Consider the following 18,265-nt stretch of genomic DNA (forward strand, 5'->3'; position numbering starts at 1 on the left):
ACCGGCAGTGTTTTGCATGACAATAACCTTACTTACACCTTACTTACACCAACATCCTACTAACATCTTACACCATGTTATTATGACTGCCTAAATAAAGTTATATCCGGTTTGATTATTTTTATCCACCTAGAATACCCAGTATCACTTGTCATTGTGACAGTACAAATAAAGTTGTTTCCATATTGAAACACTTTGCTGGCCTGAATGTTTCATCCAGACTGTTCTTTTATACCTCAATGATTCAGACAGTGACTTGACAGTTCCTGACAACTCAGCTGTTTACCAGTCAGCTCCAGTTGTCTTGTTTCTGTGATATCTTCCGAGTGACACTGTTTGGTATTCACTGGCGTGTGTGCAAGTATTCTGAGGTGATGCTGTTTGGTGGTTAATCGTGTGTGTGGGTGTATTAAGGTGACGCTGTGTTGGTGGTTAATGGCTGGTGTGTTTGTGTTGGGACTGCATTTTGATGAATGTTCTAGAAGGTGGCTGATGTTTCTCAGTGGGGAGAGCTGTCTGTTGTCTGCACCTGCAGGACACTACCCCTCTACAGGACTGATGAATGTCTAACACCTACCATGACACGGTCACATGCCACCCGCCAACTACGCCAACGTGTGTGTGTGGTTGATGAATGACTTATGTTGCTAGTCCGACTACCGCAAATGTCAAGGTCGTGATGGGGAGTGTTCTCTCATACAACGTTCAGTGACATCACTTCCTGCTGTTCAGTGCATTAGTTCATGTTAATAGCTTTTCCATTTTCTTGTCACCAACTAAATAAATCAATGTTTCTTGGCACATCCCAGGCTTTAGCCTTGACCAAGAAGAAACTAGCAATGTCCCATCTGGAGAAAAGATGCTCTCCAGTGTGTGTTTCTCTATTTTTCTTAGTAGGCTTCTTTAGTGTAGTATGGGACTGCAAATTCAATGTTGGTTTTGTGTGGAATGTCATTGTTTATTTATTGAACCCTTATTGTACCAGGTAAGTTGAGTGAGAACACATCATTTACAGCAACGACCTGGTTAATAGTTACAGGGGAAAGGTGGGAGGAGGAATGAGCCAATTTGGAATGATTAGGTGGCTATGATGGTATGAGGAACAGATAGGGAATTTAGCCAGGACACCAGGGTTAACACCCCTACTCTTACGATAAGTGCCATGGGATCTTTAGTGACCACAAAGAGTCAGGACATCCATTTCACTTTCCGTCTGAAAGACGGCACCCTACACAGGGCAATGTCTCCAATCACTGCCCTGGGGCATTGGGATCTTTTTTAGACCAGAGGAAAGAGTGCCTTCTACTGGCTCTCCAACACCATTTCCAGCAGCATTTTGTCTCTCATCCATGGACCGACCAGGACCAACCCTGCTTAGCTTCAGAGGCAAGCCATCAGTGGGATCTGCTCATATGCCCAAGGAATCTTACATTAAGCGTCCTCTTACATGTGAAAGGTTTTTCAGATTACATAGCTATCAAGTTACATGATGTACCTTCTTTCAAATCTGATTGATATAACTGGGATATTCCACTCTATAGCATTCTGAAAATGTTTAATGTCTACAATAACACCAATCAGTAACATACATGGTAGTGATGGTACATAGCAACTTTCAGTAAGCCCTGATGATTTGCTGTAGAAGGGCGGCTTCTCGCCTCTTAAGTGCAGTCTGACAGTGCTTTTCTCTCCTTTGTGTTCCTCCATAGACGGTCCTTTTCTCTATATAAAGCTTTTCACTGCTGGAAGGCGAGGAAGACGCTGGGGCAAACCGATCTTTCAGTGTACCTGTCTCTCTTCTCTCATATTTTCTCTCCCTCGTCTCTTCATGCCCCCCACCCCTCTCTGCCTGTCTTGCTCTCTTTCTCTAGTAGTCTGCTTGTCTTTCTCCGCTCTCTCTCCTTCACTCTTTCTCCTTCTTCACCTCTATGTCCCCTGCCATGGTTCTGGCAGATTGTAAAACCTGTCGCGAGGAAAGCTTTGTACAGTACCCGAATTAAGATTCCAAACAAGGCGTTTACCCCAGATGCTGTGCTTTGATAAGAGATAACAACGTTCATTTTGACAGCAGGATGCTTTATCACCAACAAAACCTGAAGGTGCCTCCTTTAAGCAACAAAAACAGCATGGGGACACTTCAATTCTTCCTCTTTTCTCTGTCGCTCCCTCTCCCCTCCCCCTTCCCTCATTCTGTCTGCCTCTGTCAATCAATGGATGTTTTGAAAAGTACTTTGTTCCACTTTGTAACCACGGAAGCAAAAGAGAGAGGGAGCGGTTGAAGGGTCATAACTGTCTCAGTGGGATCTGGAGACCTCCGGCTGTCTGATATTGATTAGCCATGTCTGAGCTTAAGGATGAGTAATGGAGCAGGATGACCTTACCTGAGGATCAGGCTGGGTTGTTACAAATCTTAAACAGTCAGGGTAGCATGCTGTTTTCATTCATCAGTGCAACAAGTGGTCTGATTGACATTATTAATTGAGGTTGTTCATCAGATGACAGGTAGAGTTTTTGTTATTGTAAACTGCTCTCCATAGGGTTGCCATATTCAGCTGAATGCATTCAAAATAGGGCATGTTAAACATTAGTAATCATAGCTCAGTGGCACTTCCTGGAATCATCGCGTACAGGTACATTTTATCACAGTCTCTTAAATCTCTCAACACCGTCTTACACAGAGCATCAAACCCCATTGAACATGAAAAAGGGCAGAGGAGACCTTGCTCCTGCTGAATCACAGTTTCCCCTGCTTCCTGTTCATCTGAGAGGCAACTGCCTTATTTGGACCCAAAATGGAGTATCTGGCTGTAATATTGTGATGCTGCGTCCCTCGGGGCCTGTGTTCTGGGCAGAGATGTGATAGAATTGGAAGCCATGTTTTTCCTATTGATTTTGCTCCTTGTGTGGAGAGGTGAGCGAGGCGAGGCCTAGAGGGAAGAGAAGACGAGCCCAATTAAATTAGTTTACTGACTTTTACTCAGGAATTGCAGATTGACAATAGTGGATGATGTCACTTGTTTGGTCTGCTTACCCAAGGGAGGCTTCATGAGACTTATTGGAATGCTCAGAATCGGAGCGTTCAGAAACCTTGTCCAGTCAAGGTTCTCCATCTCCAAATCAAATTTTATTGGTTACATATACATGGTTAGCAGATGTTAATGTGAGTGTAGTGAAATGCTTGTGCTTCTAGTTCTGACCGTGCTGTAATATCTAACAAGTAATCTAACAATCACAACAACTACCTTATACACACAAGTGTAAAGGAATGAATAAGAATATCTATATATATGGATGAGCGATGGCCGTGCAGCATAGGCAAGATGCAGTAGATAGTATAGAGTACAGTATATACTAATGAGATGAATAATGTAGGGTATGTAAACATTATATAAAGTGGCATTGTTTAAAGTGACATCCAATTTTTAATTATTAAAGTGGCTTGAGATTTGAGTCAGTATGTTGGCAGCAGCCACTCAATGTTATTGATGGCTGTTTAACAGTCTGATGGCCTTGAGAAGCTGTTTTTCAGTCTCTCGGTCCCAGCTTTGATGCGCCTGTACTGACTTCACCTTCTGGATGATAGTGGGGTGAACAGGCAGTGGCTCGGGTGGTTCTTGTTGTGCCTTGATGATCTTTTTGTTCTTCCTGTGTCCTGGAGGGCAGGTAGTTTGCCCCCGGTTGTGTTGTGCAGACCTCACTACCCTCTGGAAAGACTTACAGTTGTGGGCGGAGCAGTTGCTGTACCAGGTGGTGATACAGCCCGACAGGATGCTCTCAATTGTGCATCTGTTTGAGTGTTTTTGGTGACAAGCCAAATTTCTTCAACCTCCTAAGGTGCTGTCTGTGTGGGTGGATCATATCAGTTTCTCCGTGATGTGTAAGCCGAGGAACCTAACGTTCCACCTTCTCCACTACTGTCCCGTCGCTGTGGATAGGGGGGTGCTCCCTCTGATGTTTCCTGAATCCACGATCATCTCCTTTGTTTTGTTGACTTTGAGTGTGAGGTTATTTTTCTGACACCACACACCACACATTTTCCTGACACCGCCCTCACCTCCCCCTGTAGGCCGTCTTGTCATTGTTGGTAATCAAGCCTACAACTGTAGAGTCGTCTGCAAACTTTGATTGAGTTGGAGGCGTGCATGGCCACGCAGTCGTGGGTGAACAGGGAGTACAGGAGAGGGCTGAGAACGCACTCTTGTGGGACCCCAGTGTTGAGGATCAGCGGGGTGGAGATGTTGTTTCCTACCCTCACTACCTGGGGGCGGCCCGTCAGAAAGTCCAGGACCCAGTTGCACAGGGTGGGGTCGTGACCCAGGGTCTCGAGCTTAATGACGAGTTTGAAAGGTACTATGGTGTTAAATGCTGAGCTGTAGTCAATGAACAGCATTTTTACATAGGTATTCCTCTTGTCCAGATGGGTTAGGGCAGTGTGATTGCGATTGCGTTGTCTGTGGACCTATTGAACCAGACTCAGGAGTCCGAATGCTAGGACAGAGAAAAGGTCTATGTCATATCAGGGGTCTTCTGAAAAGCTATCGACTGTACTTTGCTTGTGAATTACCAGTCCTTTTCCTACAAAACATTGTCATTGTCATCCAGAGCGAGTTTCAATTCACACCGCTTTAGGAAATTAGAAATGTGACGTCAGTCCCCTCACAATGACTCATTCTGTGGATGTGAATGGGTTAGGTATTAAACCCAGGAAGTAACATCTTATCCCTGAGGGCCTCTGACTACTGCAGCTCTCCACAAAGAGATGAGAACTCCATCCCATCCTTCTTCCAGCTTTTCTTCTCTAGTTCTTTCTGAATAGTTGTTCTCTTGTCACCTCTCTCTCTGCCCAGATGGGGCATGGTGATGGCGCTTGACCTTTTTAGATGGCCAGATGACTGATGCGTTAGTAAAGGTTTGTGTGTGTGCCCAGCAGGTGTGCAGTGTAGATAGCATCACACCGCCTCAGTGTTTTGTGTCTTTGTGCCAACTCGGTGCAAAGGATTCTGGAAGCCCTGCCAGACTCGTTGGCCACAGGAGTAATCACTTTTATAGAAGTGGGGCTTACGTTCAGTGGGGAGATTTAGACACACACACACACATCAGTTTTTTCCATTTGCGCCGGACGTCAGCTAATCAGACGGTTACAATCATTTTCAGACGGTTACTTTTTCCACCTCGTATTAACTAGGTTTCCTTTCATTTAAAAGGTTCAATTCGCTAGTCCATAGTGCCCTCTCCCGCTAGAATGAACGATATGCATCTTCTAGCGAGCGGTGATAGGATAGGCTGCCTGTCAGTCACAAAGCGATCGGTGATAGGATAGGCTGCCTGTCAGTCACAAAGCGAGCGGTGATAGGATAGGCTGCCTGTCAGTCACAAAGCGAGCGGTGATAGTAGGATAGGCTGCCTGTCAGTTCAAAAATGTCCACGGAAGAGGGAGAAAGCATGATGCTCATGAATGTCCCATGTAATGTGGTAACGATGAGTCGTACTTAGCCTAATTATTGTTTTCTGGCACATTAATTTATTTTCTTTCGCGTGTTTGTCGTAGCCAGCCACATGAAGTCATGGGGCATAATAGGCTATTTTACTGTGCTTTGACACCTAAACAGTAAGTTGACTAGTTTATAAAAGGGTGTCGAACTGACTACAAAGTCTATCTCCTATATCCCTTGAAACGGTCGGACTACTGTATTTGGGTCCCTGAGACACCAACTTCCAGGGGGCCCACAACTCAAAAACCAACAAGAATTGGTTAGGGGCCCCCTGGAGGTCGAGAGCCCCGGGGTACAAGCCCTGTCTGCCCGTTCGGTAATCCGGCCCTGATCGCTTTGCCATTCATAAATCATGCAACTTGCTTATATGTCTATTATATCTTATCGGGACAAGTAAACCAAAGGATTTCCTCTTAAAAGAATAATGTGCAAAAATTGTACAATCCAGGTGTACAAAGCTCTTAAGAGACTTAGTCAGAACAACTCACAGCTGAAATCACTGCCAAAGGTCATTTTAACATGTATTGACTTGGGTGAGAATACTTATGTAAATGAGTGTCTGTATTTCATTTTCAGTACATTTGCAAACATTTCTAAAAACATGTTTCCACTTTGTCATTATGGGGTACTGTGTGTAGATGGGTGAGAAAAATATCTCCGTAATCCATTTTGAATTCCGGTTGTAACAACGGTGTGGAATAAGTCCAGTCCCTCTGTGACCGCCGATAACTTGGGAACGAAGTTCACTACAAATACACAGTTACCAATGTCTTTGCATTTGAAGCGAAGGATCAAAAATGAAATAACCGAGATGACGGCATACAAATATGAATACGGTACGCCTATAGGCTACATAGGCCGATATATTTCAAATATATTGTAATTACATGTAATGTTCTATTTGTAGGCTACATTTTTGTATATTTCATGACGTGTAACAACGTGCGCGGTCATGTGCCAAATAAATCTGTGATTGAGTGCATTATTATAGGTTATAATTCTAATGTTAAGGTACGATTTGAATGGAGAAATTTGGTCGGAGAGCAGCGCTGTATCCATATCCGACACATGCTTTCTGCGTGGTGTTTAGGGAAACGCATGTTACATCTTCTACCGTTGTAGGGAATCACTCATGTTAACCGTTCATCGCTATCAGGAAACCAGGCCCTGAGCATATAGGTCTTGACCTAGATGATATCCAAAACATCTAACAAACTGAATTCATACATTTTCAGTCATCTAAATTGTAAAGTCATGTCTTCCTACACAATACTGCCACACATTGTTCTAATTTGAGGTAAACTCAATAAAGGATTCAATAATTTCACTGTGTTTTGGATGGAATCAAGCCATTAAATGTACCAGGTGACACCAAAATGGAGCTCCTTAGGCAGAAAATGTAGTCACCTGGCTGGCTATTTTTTTGTATTTGGCTGGATACTCTATTTACTTGTGGAAAACACTGACACATACGGGTGCCGGCCTACTCAAGTTCTTGTTTTCATTTTCATGCATTGTGGAGTGTGATCCATCTTTTTTTAGCGTGTACTTTTCGTGTCCCCTCTGTACTGTGTCATTCCCATCCATGCATTAGGTAATTGTGGCACTACTCTATTGGTGTTGTAGAGAGATAGATACAGCAGTGTCACTGCTCCATTTAACCTCTGTTGTGAGCAAGGACTGTCCCGTCTTTTCTCTGTGTTTTTATTGATTGGGCTTTGAGCTCTCTTGTGTATTTATTTATTTTCTCCTTTTTTGTCTTTCAGGGAGAAGGAGAGGGAGGAAAACCCGGAGGCAGAGTTTGGTGAGACCTGGCTGTTCTTCGGTTGTCGCCATAGAGATCAAGACTTCCTGTTTAGGTGAGGGTCATTCTGACAAACATGGGGTCTTTCCCAAATGGCACCCTATTCCTTATGGGCCCTGGTCAAAAGTAGTGCACTATATAAGGAGTGTGATCCCATTTTGGACGCACCCATGCATCCCCAATGTCTAGCACCCACCTTGGTGACCTTGGACTTTTCCTACAATCAGAGTGCAGATCATCATGTAAACAAACTATCTGAGTGAGGATGTTCTGTGACAGTGTGGTTCACTGGAACGCATCACTTCCTCTGTGTCCTTGATGGCGGTGGCGTGATTGAGAAGGCGGTAAGATTGGACCTTGAAGGACAAGACTTTAAACTTCAAATGACAGGATTATGGTCTGGCTGCCACATAGGACCACAGAGATACAGTATGTCTCACTAGAACTACACTGTATGGCAGGGATAGGCAACTAGATTCACCCTCGGAACGATTTTTGTCGGAGAGGATGGCCGGGGGCCCCGGACATAATTAGAATAATTTGTACATTGCGAATTAACCAACTAAGCCCAATAAGAGATTGTATTTGAAAATACAATCATTTCATCATACCTTGATTACATTGAGACACGATTGCTTATGTCTTATGCTATGTCGGTGGGCCAAAATATATCACTCACAGGCCAGTTTTGCCCCACGGGCCGCCAGTTGCAGACCCCTACTGTATGGGCTACTGAGCAACACTGGTACGTACACAGGGACATGGAGCTTTTAGCTGGGATGGGGCATATCGTTGGATGGAGGGTATATTTTACACTGTAGTGTTTCAAAGCTCACAAACCCATAGAGAGAGAGACAGTAGATATGACACTAGATCAAATAAAATTGTATTGGTCATATACAGTTGAAGTCGGAAGTGTACATACACCTTAGTCAAGTACATTTAAACTCAGTTTTTCACAATTCCTGACATTCACCACCTAGGGGCGGCCCATTAGGAAGTCCAGGACCTAGTTGCACAGTGCAAGGTTCAGATCCTGGGCCCCGAGCTTGGAGGGTACAATGGTGTTGAATGCTGAGCTATAGTCAGTGAGGTATTCCTCTTGTCCAGGTGGGATAGGGCAGTGCGATGGCGATTGCATCGTCTGTGGATCTATGAGGGTGGTAAGCAAATTGAAGAGGTTCTAGGGTGTCAGGTATGGTAGAGGTGATATGCTCCTTGACTAGTCTCTCAAAGCACTTCATGATGACAGAAGTGAGTGCTATGGGACAATAGTCCATTTAGTTCAGTTACCTTTGCTTTCTTGGGTACAGGAACAATGGTGGACATCTTGAAGCAAGTGGGGACAGCAGACTGGGATAGGGAAATAATGAATATGTCCGTAAACATTCTAGCCAGCTGGTTTGCGCGTGCTCTGAGGATCCGGCTAGCGATGCCGCCTGGGCCGGCAACCTTGCGAGGGTTAACACGTTTTAAATGTCTTACTCACGGCCACGGAGAAGGAGAGCCCACAGTCTTTGGTAGCGGGCCGCGTCGGTGGCACTGTGTTATCCTCAAAGCGGGCAAAGAAGTTGTTTAGCTTGTCTGGAAGCAAGACGTCGGTGTCCGCGATGTGGCAGGTTTTCCCTTTTTAGTCCGTGATTGTCTGTAGACCCTGCCACATACGTCTCATGACTGAACCGTTGAATTGCAACTCCACTTTGTCTCTGTACTGTGACTATAACCAAAGATAATTATATTGGGAGGTAATACGGTCGGCATTTGATTGAGGTATTCTAGTTCCTTGTCTAGTTTTGAGTTTCTGTGTGTTAATACAATCACACCATGAGTATTTTATTCTGAAACATACACTACCGCCTTCTTCCCGGAGAGTTCTTTATTCTTGTCTGCGCAATGTACTGAGAACCCAGATGGCTGTATAGATTGGGACAGTATACGAGTATGTTACAATCCCTGAAGGAGATCCTCGTCCTGAGCTCGTCTACTTTATTATCCAGAGACTGAACGTTAGCGAGTAATATACTTTGGAGCAGTGCATGGTGTGCACGCCTCCTGAGTCGGACTAGAAGTCCACTTAGAATACCTCTTCTCCGCCGGTGGTGTTTTGGAGCAGCCTCTGGAATAAGTTAAATTGCCCTGGGGGGGTACGAACAAGGATCCAATTTGGGAAAGTCGTATTCCTGGTCGTAATACTGGTGAGTCACCACTGCTCTGATATCCCAAAGTTCTTTCCGGCTGTATGTAATAACACAAAACAAATTCTGGGCTAATAATGTGAGAAATAACACACACAAAAAAAAAAATATTACAAATGTGCTTAGGAGCTAGAAACAGACCTGCCGTATCTGTCAGCGACATCTTACTTTCAATCGATGCAGTTCCAGTTCAGAAGACTTGAAACCATTTTTGTTTCAAACCAAACTTACTTCACAGAGAATGCAAATCTACCAAGCTTTCCTCAAATGACTCATAACACTACCAACACAAGACCATGTGAAGGTCAGTGCACCAATCAAAGCTGTCTTCTGACTAGATCACAAAACGGTGCATTGGTCGCAGAAATCATTAAAGAACAGATCAAAGAAAAATCTGCCTGTATTCGTATATTGCCCTCTATCTCTTTGTTAAATACGTCTTCACAGCCAGGTATCCTTGGCTGGTGGGTGTTTGTTCACAATGTGGGTCTCTCTATCTGGGGGAATTCAAAATGGAGGCCCCCCCGTGACTGAATCGATTTAACATGTGCTAATGAGCATGAAACAGCTGTATCAATCAAAACCAAATGCTGCATTTTCGCGAAGACGTAAACAAGATTTTTCTTGCGCTGTAGGAAGGTACATTTGGATTAATATTATGTATGAAACTCTTATGTTTACTGTGTGAATGACCCATGTCAGCATTCAAACATGTTCTCTTGCAGCATGATAAAATCATTATATTAATCTTTACTCCAGAAAAAAAACAGCCTACAATGTTTCACATGTTCTTTATTATTATTATTATTATTATTGACCTAACCCGACTAGCCATCAGTGGGGGTCTGAAATGTGAACTGTTAGAAAAAAATGATGTGTTCCCTTTGATGCTAAATATATCCTGTGGTCCTAGGCTAAACCCTGACATCTTCGGTGTGACATTATAGAGTAAAGTTCATTCCAGAATGTTCTTTTTAAAAGCAAACAGGCTATGGGATCAGCCTAATCAACCCCAACATTTAACATCTGTGTTAGAGGTTGACACCAATCTGACCTCCAGTCTGTTACGTGCAACCAGACACTCGGACCCCCTGCAGTTTGCACTCATTTTCTCCCTTCCTCGCTCGTTCCCTCCTTGTACCCTCCCTCCCTCTTCATGGATTGTGATTTCACTGCTGAGGGAAATGGAGTTACAGGGCCATTGTTCAGGGCCATTAAGGGCCCAGAGTCCCACAACCGGACCAGGGTTGTTTTCTCTGTCAACACACACCAGGGTTTGACTGAGGCCAAAGAGAAGAGCATGGCACAGTGGGGTGTGGGTGGGACCCCTGGTACCAGGATATTAACCTTTCAAACAGAAATTAAAGTTGCATGATATTGCCTGACATTCAACAGAAGAGGGGTAAGGAGAGAGAGAGGGAGGAAATGGCAATGCTGTATGTCTCTCATGACAGTCTTATACAGTCAGGTCCAATAACTGTTGGCACCTTTTGATACAGATGAGCAAAAAAATACTATAAAATAAATACAAATACTGAGCTATATTGTATGCTAAAAAAGGAGGAAATTAGATTTTATACTAATACAATTGCTCAGAGAAAGAGATTTTGTATAACGAGTACTTTTTTTTTCTCAAAAAGATAGTTGTCAAAATGATTGGCACCCCTAAAGATTCTTATAAATATAAACAAACAATTAAATCTCCATTAACATTCTACTTTTTTTAAGTTGACCTCAGTATAATAAACTGTATTGTGACCTTCCATGGCTTCCTGTTTCACTGGGGTATAAAAATGAGGTAATCCGCATGTAAAATCTTTGTCATCAAAGATGGAACCGTGGTCAACTTTCCTGGTATTGGACCCATGTGGATCTTGTCCCCACGCACAATGAGGAAGATATTTTGTGAGGCAAAGTAAATTAGAATGGACAAAGTTGGAGAATTACAGAACTTGGTCGTATCTTCAGATCTACAATTAGACGCAATCTACAATGCCTCACGTTAAAGGGTCAGTGTTCTTTGTTTTTATTTGAAAACCAGGAAGTGAACCCTCATCACTGCTCAGTTGATACCATAGGTGACACACCGGCCCGGTGTCTAGGACACACGTCCTCTTCTTTCTCTTTTGTTCTTCCTTCTCCTGTTTTTTCTCTTGTTATTCTAGGGCAGGGATCATCAACTAGATTCAGCCTTGGGATGATTTTTTTCTTGAGCGGATGGTCGAGGGGCCGGTACATAATTACAAATAATTTGTAGGCTGCAAATTGACACCAAGAAGCCCAAACAGATATAATATTTGACTAAAACTTTAGCATTTCAAACCTTGCTTACATTTGGATATGATCACGTCTCGTTATTATGCATGGGATGTACTTGAGAACAAATTTCCAAAATTAAAATCACTTGGAGCTGATTTCCTGGTGTTTTTACTTTTTTTTAATGTCCAACAATGAAAATCCCCCCCCCCCAAAATCTCTCTCAATTTTTTTTTTTTGCTCAGTAAACTTGGGGCGCCAAATAAAACCATTGCGGGCTAAATTCAGCTAGCAGGCTTGCCAGATAAAGAACCCTGTTCTAGCGTTTAACATACTTGGTAATCTAGGGATTTAGTTGCAGGGCTGTCAGAGGTTAAAAAAATATATATATATATAAATAAATAAAAAATACTAATTGTTTGTAATGAGTGTCCAGATTAACATGGTAATGGTGTTGTTGCAGCAACAATACATAACATTAAACCCAATGAAGGTGAACGAGAAAGAAGGAAAGAGCAGAATGGGAAATAATAACAATACATCTCCTTTACTCTACTCTCCTGCAGTATTTACTGCATTTTTACTTATCCTAGTCATGGTCTCCTTATTTGATTAAAACTAGCTTTTAAAAGTCTCCCGGCTACTGCAAAACGATCTTCACCAGAGTTCCTTTAACCAGACCACATATGTCTGCCTGTCTCTGCATCTTCTCGTCTGTCTGTCTCTCTGCATCTTCTTGTCTGTTTGTCTGTCTGTCTCTGCATCTTCTTGTCTGTTTGTCTGTCTGTCTCTGCATCTTCTCGTCTGTCTGTCTCTGCATCTTCTCGTCTGTCTGTCTGTCTCTGCATCTTCTCGTCTGTCTGTCTGTCTCTGTCTCTGCATCTTCTCGTCTGTCTGTCTGTCTCTGCATCTTCTCGTCTGTCTGTCTGTACATCTGTCTGTCTGTCTGTCTCTGCATCTTCTCGTCTGTCTGTCTGTCTGTCTGTCTCTGCATCTTCTCGTCTGTCTGTCTGTCTGTCTGTCTGTCTGCATCTTCTCGTCTGTCTGTCTGTCTCTGCATCTTCTCGTCTGTCTGTCTGTCTCTGCATCTTCTCGTCTGTCTGTCTGTCTGTCTCTGCATCTTCTCGTCTGTCTGTCTCTGTCTTCTGTCTGTCTGTCTCTGCATCTTCTCGTCTGTCTGTCTGTCTGTCTGCATCTTCATCTTCTCTGTCTGTCTGTCTCTGCATCTTCTCGTCTGTCTGTCTGTCTGCATCTTCTGCATGTCTGTCTCTGCATCTTCTCTGTCTGTCTCTGCATCTTCTCGTCTGTCTGTCTCTGCATCTTCTCGTCTGTCTGTCTGTCTGTCTCTGCATCTTCTCGTCTGTCTGTCTGTCTGTCTGCATCTTCTCGTCTGTCTGTCTGTCTCTGCATCTTCTCGTCTGTCTGTCTGTCTGTCTCTGCATCTTCTCGTCTGTCTGTCTGTCTGTCTCTGCATCTTCTCTTCTCGTCTGTCTGTCTCTGCATCTTCTCGTCTGTCTGTCTGTCTGTCTTCTGCATCTTCTGTCTGTCTGTCTGTCTGTCTGTCTGTCTCTGCATCTTCTCGTCTGTCTGTCTGTCTCTGCATCTTCTCGTCTCTGTCATCTTCTCTGCATCTTCTCGTCTGTCTCTGCATCTTCTCGTCTGTCTGTCTCTGCATCTTCTCGTCTGTCTCTGTCTGTCTGTCTCTGCATCTTCTCGTCTGTCTGTCTGTCTGTCTCTGCATCTTCTCGTCTGTCTGTCTGTCTGTCTCTGCATCTTCTCGTCTGTCTGTCTGTCAGTCTGCATCTTTCTCGTCTGTCAGTTTGCATCTTTCTCGTCTGTCAGTTTGCATCTTCTCGTCTGTCTGTGTCTCTGCATCTTCTCGTCTGTCTGTTTGTCTCTGTCTGTGTCTCTGCATCTTTCACGTCTGTCTGTCAGTCTGCATCTTCTCATCTGTCTGTCTCTGCATCTTCTCGTCTGTCTGTCTGTCTGTCTGTCTCTGCATCTTCTCGTCTGTCTGTCGGTCAGTCTCTGCATCTTCTCGTCTGTCTGTCTCTGCATCTTCTCGTCTGTCTGTCTCTGCATCTTCTCGTCTGTCTGTCTGTCTGTCTGTCTCTGCATCTTCATCTTCTGTCTGTCTGTCTCTGCATCTTCTCGTCTGTCTGTCTGTCTCTGCATCTTCTCGTCTATCTCTGCATCTTCTCGTCTGTCTGTCTGTCTATCTTCTCGTCTGTCCGTCTGTCAGTCTGCATCTTTCTCGTCTGTCAGTTTGCATCTTTCTCGTCTGTCAGTTTGCATCTTCTCGTCTGTCTGTGTCTCTGCATCTTCTCGTCTGTCTGTTTGTCTCTGTCTGTGTCTCTGCATCTTTCACGTCTGTCTGTCAGTCTGCATCTTCTCATCTGTCTGTCTCTGCATCTTCTCGTTTGTCTGTCTGTCTCTGCATCTTCTCGTCTGTCTCTGCATCTTCTCGTCTGTTTGTCTGTCAGTCTGTGTCTCTGCATCTTTCTCGTCTGTCTGTCTGTCTCTGCATCTTTCTCGTCTGTCTGTCTGTGTGTCTCTGCATCTTTCTCGTCTGTCTGTCTGTCAGTCTCTGCATCTTCTCGTCTGTCTGTCTGTCTTCTCGTCTCTGCATCTTCTCGTCTGTCTGTCAGTCTCTGCATCTTCTCGTCTGTCTGTCTGTCTCTGCATCTTCTCGTCTGTCTGTCTGTCTCTGCATCTTTCTCGTCTGTCTGTCTGTCTCTGCATCTTTCTCGTCTGTCTGTCTGTCAGTCTCTGCATCTTTCTCGTCTGTCTGTCTGTTAGTCTCTGCATCTTCTCTGTCTGTCTGTCTGCATTAGTCTCTGCATCTTCATCTCTGTCTGTCTGTCTAGTCTCTGCATCTTCTCGTCTGTCTGTCAGTGTCTGCATCTTCTCGTCTGTCTGTCAGTCTCTGCATCTTTCTCGTCTGTCTGTCAGTCTCTGCATCTTCTCGTCTGTCTGTCAGTCTCTGCATCTTCTCGTCTGTCTGTCAGTGTCTGCATCTTCTCGTCTGTCTGTCAGTCTCTGCATCTTCTCGTCTGTCTGTCAGTCTCTGCATCTTCTCGTCTGTCTGTCAGTCTCTGCATCTTCTCGTCTGTCTGTCAGTCTCTGCATCTTCTCGTCTGTCTGTCTGTCTCTGCATCTTCTCGTCTGTCTGTCTGTCTCTGCATCTTCTCGTCTGTCTGTCTGTCTCTGCATCTTCTCGTCTGTCTGTCTGTCTCTGCATCTTCTCGTCTGTCTGTCTGTCTCTGCATCTTCTCGTCTGTCTGTCTGTCTGTCTCTGCATCTTCTCGTCTGTCTGTCTGTCTGTCTCTGCATCTTCTCGTCTGTCTGTCTGTCTGTCTCTGCATCTTCTCGTCTGTCTCGTCTTCCTTTCTTCCTTCCAACCTTGGGTAAGGTTCTTCACCGGCTCAGAAAACTCACTAGACCTTACTGTTGCTACCTACCCAAGGCCCTATTAAAAAACATATTGAGATGGAACACACACAGTGTTGTGGCAAGGATAGGTGGATTGATTGTAAAAAATATGCTTATAAGAGGGCCTCAACCTTGCTTATGAAATCCATATTTGACCATTTATCTTCCATTAAATAAGACGTATCGGTGGCCTGTGTTTTTATAGGTAGGCTTGTACACACGGCTGGGATGGAACTTTATTCAGCTTGACTGTTTTTTGTCTATTTTGGAAATGAAAACTGTTTTCATGCCATGAACTAACTCTCTTTCTTCTCCTCTCGCGCTTCTCTTATTCTTTGTTATCTTGCTTAGTCCTCTCTCTCTTTTCTCCTCTTTCTTTTCTTCTTGCTCTCGCTCACACTTTTCTTCTTCTTTTTCTCCAGAGAGGAGCTGCAGGGGTTTGTGGGTAAAGGAACCCTGAACCATCTGAAAGTGTGTTTCTCGCGAGACACTCAGATGGGGACAGAGACCAAGACAGGTCCTAGATATGTCCAACATAACCTGCTCCTCCATGCCAAAGATCTCACCAACCTCCTCCTCAAGGAGAATGGATACCTCTACGTCTGCGGGTGAGCTTAGGTTTGATGGTGATGATGATGTCAATAGGAAAACCATGGAATAGTCCGGTTCATTATTTTAGTGGATCTGGATTTACTGACTTAATTACTTTGCTCCCACAGTGATGCTAAGAACATGGCTAAAGACGTGAACGAAACCCTGATAGAGATGGTATCAGCAGAGCTTCAGCTGGATAAACTAGATGCCATGAAGAGATTGGCTGGACTCAGGGAGGAGAAACACTATTTACAGGACATATGGTGCTGAGTGGATGAATCTTCAACATATCTTATGTCACAGACCGAAAATATCCATATATAATTTTAGTGGGCCATTCATTTCCTTTAAGCAACACAAGCTGACCATATGGATTGGGTTGCATGTTGTTCCTCTGGCCTCATAGCACCTGACCATAAACTTCATAAACTGACTATAGAAGATTGAGTTTCAAGTACTGTAGTTGTTTTATAGTGGAATTATGCAAGACTAACACACTGCCTGTTTAGCTTACTCCTCATCCTACTTCACATTCTTGTCTTCCAATACTTTTTTTGCTGTGTGCAAAAATACAAAAGGTGTGTTTGCTTGAACAGGTTTAAAGGCCTCTGATGTATTTCTTATGCTCACTGTATGATGATAATGAGTGATATGGTGGGTGAAACCTATCTTGGCACGCGTACAAGACGAGATGAAACCCATTCAGAGATAACGATCAAAGGTGATGCATTTTGATTGATATGGCATGATTGTGTTTTTAATTAGAGAATAATTCAATTGTTCAAGGTGACTTTCCTCACTAGATGAAGCTGTAGTCGGCGGTTAGTTAATTGAAGGATTTTCGCTATGGGCCTTCCACCGTACCCTAGAGAGACTTCTCAGAATTAAATCTTCAGACACTGCTAGTCTTTTTATATCAGCAGGCCTCTCGTCAGGATGGGAGAGGGAAAAGATTTTGACAGTCTCCACAGCTGGGCTAGACTGGGCTGGGGCTCTGTATGAGAATGGATGACAACATCACACTCAATAAAGCTTTGCCAAGTAAACAAATCAACTTCTTCTTGTCTGTCAGAGGAAAGTTTAGGCCTGTCCATGAGGTCGGACCGGAGTGGAGAATTGTGTTACGGACTGGACAAATTGGAGGAATTTCAAACACAGTTCAATGAATACCAGAGCGGATTGGACGTTATCAATAAGTCTCGGCCACTTTCTCCTGCTGCTCCACTTTGTCAGAGGATCATCATATCAGTAGTGGTGGTTTGAAACCGTTGTCCCTGCAGCCTGGATGCCTGTCTCACTGTCTGCTTTAGCCAACTCCTTTTGTTGCCATGACAACATGAGACCCGAGGGTCATATGGAATGATACAGGTTATGAGTCACCGAGGTCATCGTACTGTATAGACGTCACTAAACCATGATGAGAGGTAATTTGTATTTTCATGCACAAAATGTCTTTGGCCAAACGATTTGGTTGAAGCTGAGACGAGCTGGCATCCAGGCTGAGTGTCAGGGAGGAATTACAGGCTGCAAGTCACCAAGGCTGTTTTCTAAACGTCACTGAATAAGGTGGAAAGGAGTTGGGTATTGAATGTGATGAATGGTATTTTCATTGATCCACAATCCACAAACGTTATCATGCAGCTATCATTCTTAACCCAAGGCTGAATTATTTTTTTTGGGGGGGGGTGCAAATATCAGTAGGCCTTGGTAGCTAGAGAACAATTTATCATCCCCTGCTAAAGGACAAAAGATAAGTTAAGCAAATCGCTTAGATGTCTGCTAAAAGGTGAGAAAAGTTGTTGTTTTAGTGAGAGAAGGAAGTAAGGTTCAGGCTCTTTCTCCACACGCATGCTTGACGAACACACAACACATACACATGCTTAAGCTTGATTAATGGCACCAAGCTCACCCAGTGTGTAATAAACAAGAGGGGAAACTTTAATCAAGTTTGGCCTCGTCTTTGACAAAGCAACACCCCCTGAACATCGTCGCTGCTGACTGGGTTTTTGGGGAAGGCGCATCACTCTTCGCCTACTCCTTATTTACCTAGCCTATTCGCATCCCTTCACCCCCACCTGAAAAATGACCCTCTCATCTGAAGACGGAGAGCCCCGCGGATCCTCCGGCCCCGTCATGGCCACCGCGCAGTAAGGACTGATGAAGTTTTAAATTACAGTTTCTTAATTAAAAAGGTTCAAGGTGCCTTTTCCGTCTGCAGTGAGAGGCGAGACGCAAAGAGGTAATCGAAATAAATCAGACAAAGAGAGAGCTAGGCGCTAGTGAGGACTGGAGGATAATGCTATGATAGATCTGTGTAGTTAAGAATGGCGTAAATGAAGCAGAAAGATGTATATGGAAGGTAATGACTCATTAGGTGGAAGTGGAGAGTGAAGTAGCGTGGGGGATGTAGTTGGGTTCTCAGGTTGTTCGGGGGTACAAGAAATGTGTTACCGTACAAACAAACTTCAACCCAATACAGTGGGTGCAGATGG

The 18,265-nt window shown here is 44.0% G+C and overlaps 1 protein-coding gene across 7 annotated transcripts in view; it reads left to right on the plus strand.

Moving 5' to 3' along the window:
- Positions 1 to 17,715, plus strand: part of LOC112234917 (methionine synthase reductase-like) — a 40,882-nt gene extending 23,167 nt beyond the window's left edge. For all 7 annotated transcript variants that reach the window (XM_042298962.1, XM_042298961.1, XM_024403242.2 and 4 more), the window contains 3 exons: positions 7,259 to 7,351; positions 15,602 to 15,787; positions 15,899 to 17,715. In XM_042298962.1, the coding sequence (XP_042154896.1) occupies positions 7,259 to 7,351; positions 15,602 to 15,787; positions 15,899 to 16,043 (424 nt within the window). In that variant the 3' untranslated portion in view covers positions 16,044 to 17,715. The remainder of the gene's footprint in view (positions 1 to 7,258; positions 7,352 to 15,601; positions 15,788 to 15,898) is intronic.
- The last annotated feature ends 550 nt before the right edge of the window (positions 17,716 to 18,265 follow it).

The sequence above is a fragment of the Oncorhynchus tshawytscha genome, linkage group LG16, assembly GCF_018296145.1.
Source record: "Oncorhynchus tshawytscha isolate Ot180627B linkage group LG16, Otsh_v2.0, whole genome shotgun sequence".
NCBI classification, from domain to species: Eukaryota; Metazoa; Chordata; class Actinopteri; order Salmoniformes; family Salmonidae; genus Oncorhynchus; species Oncorhynchus tshawytscha.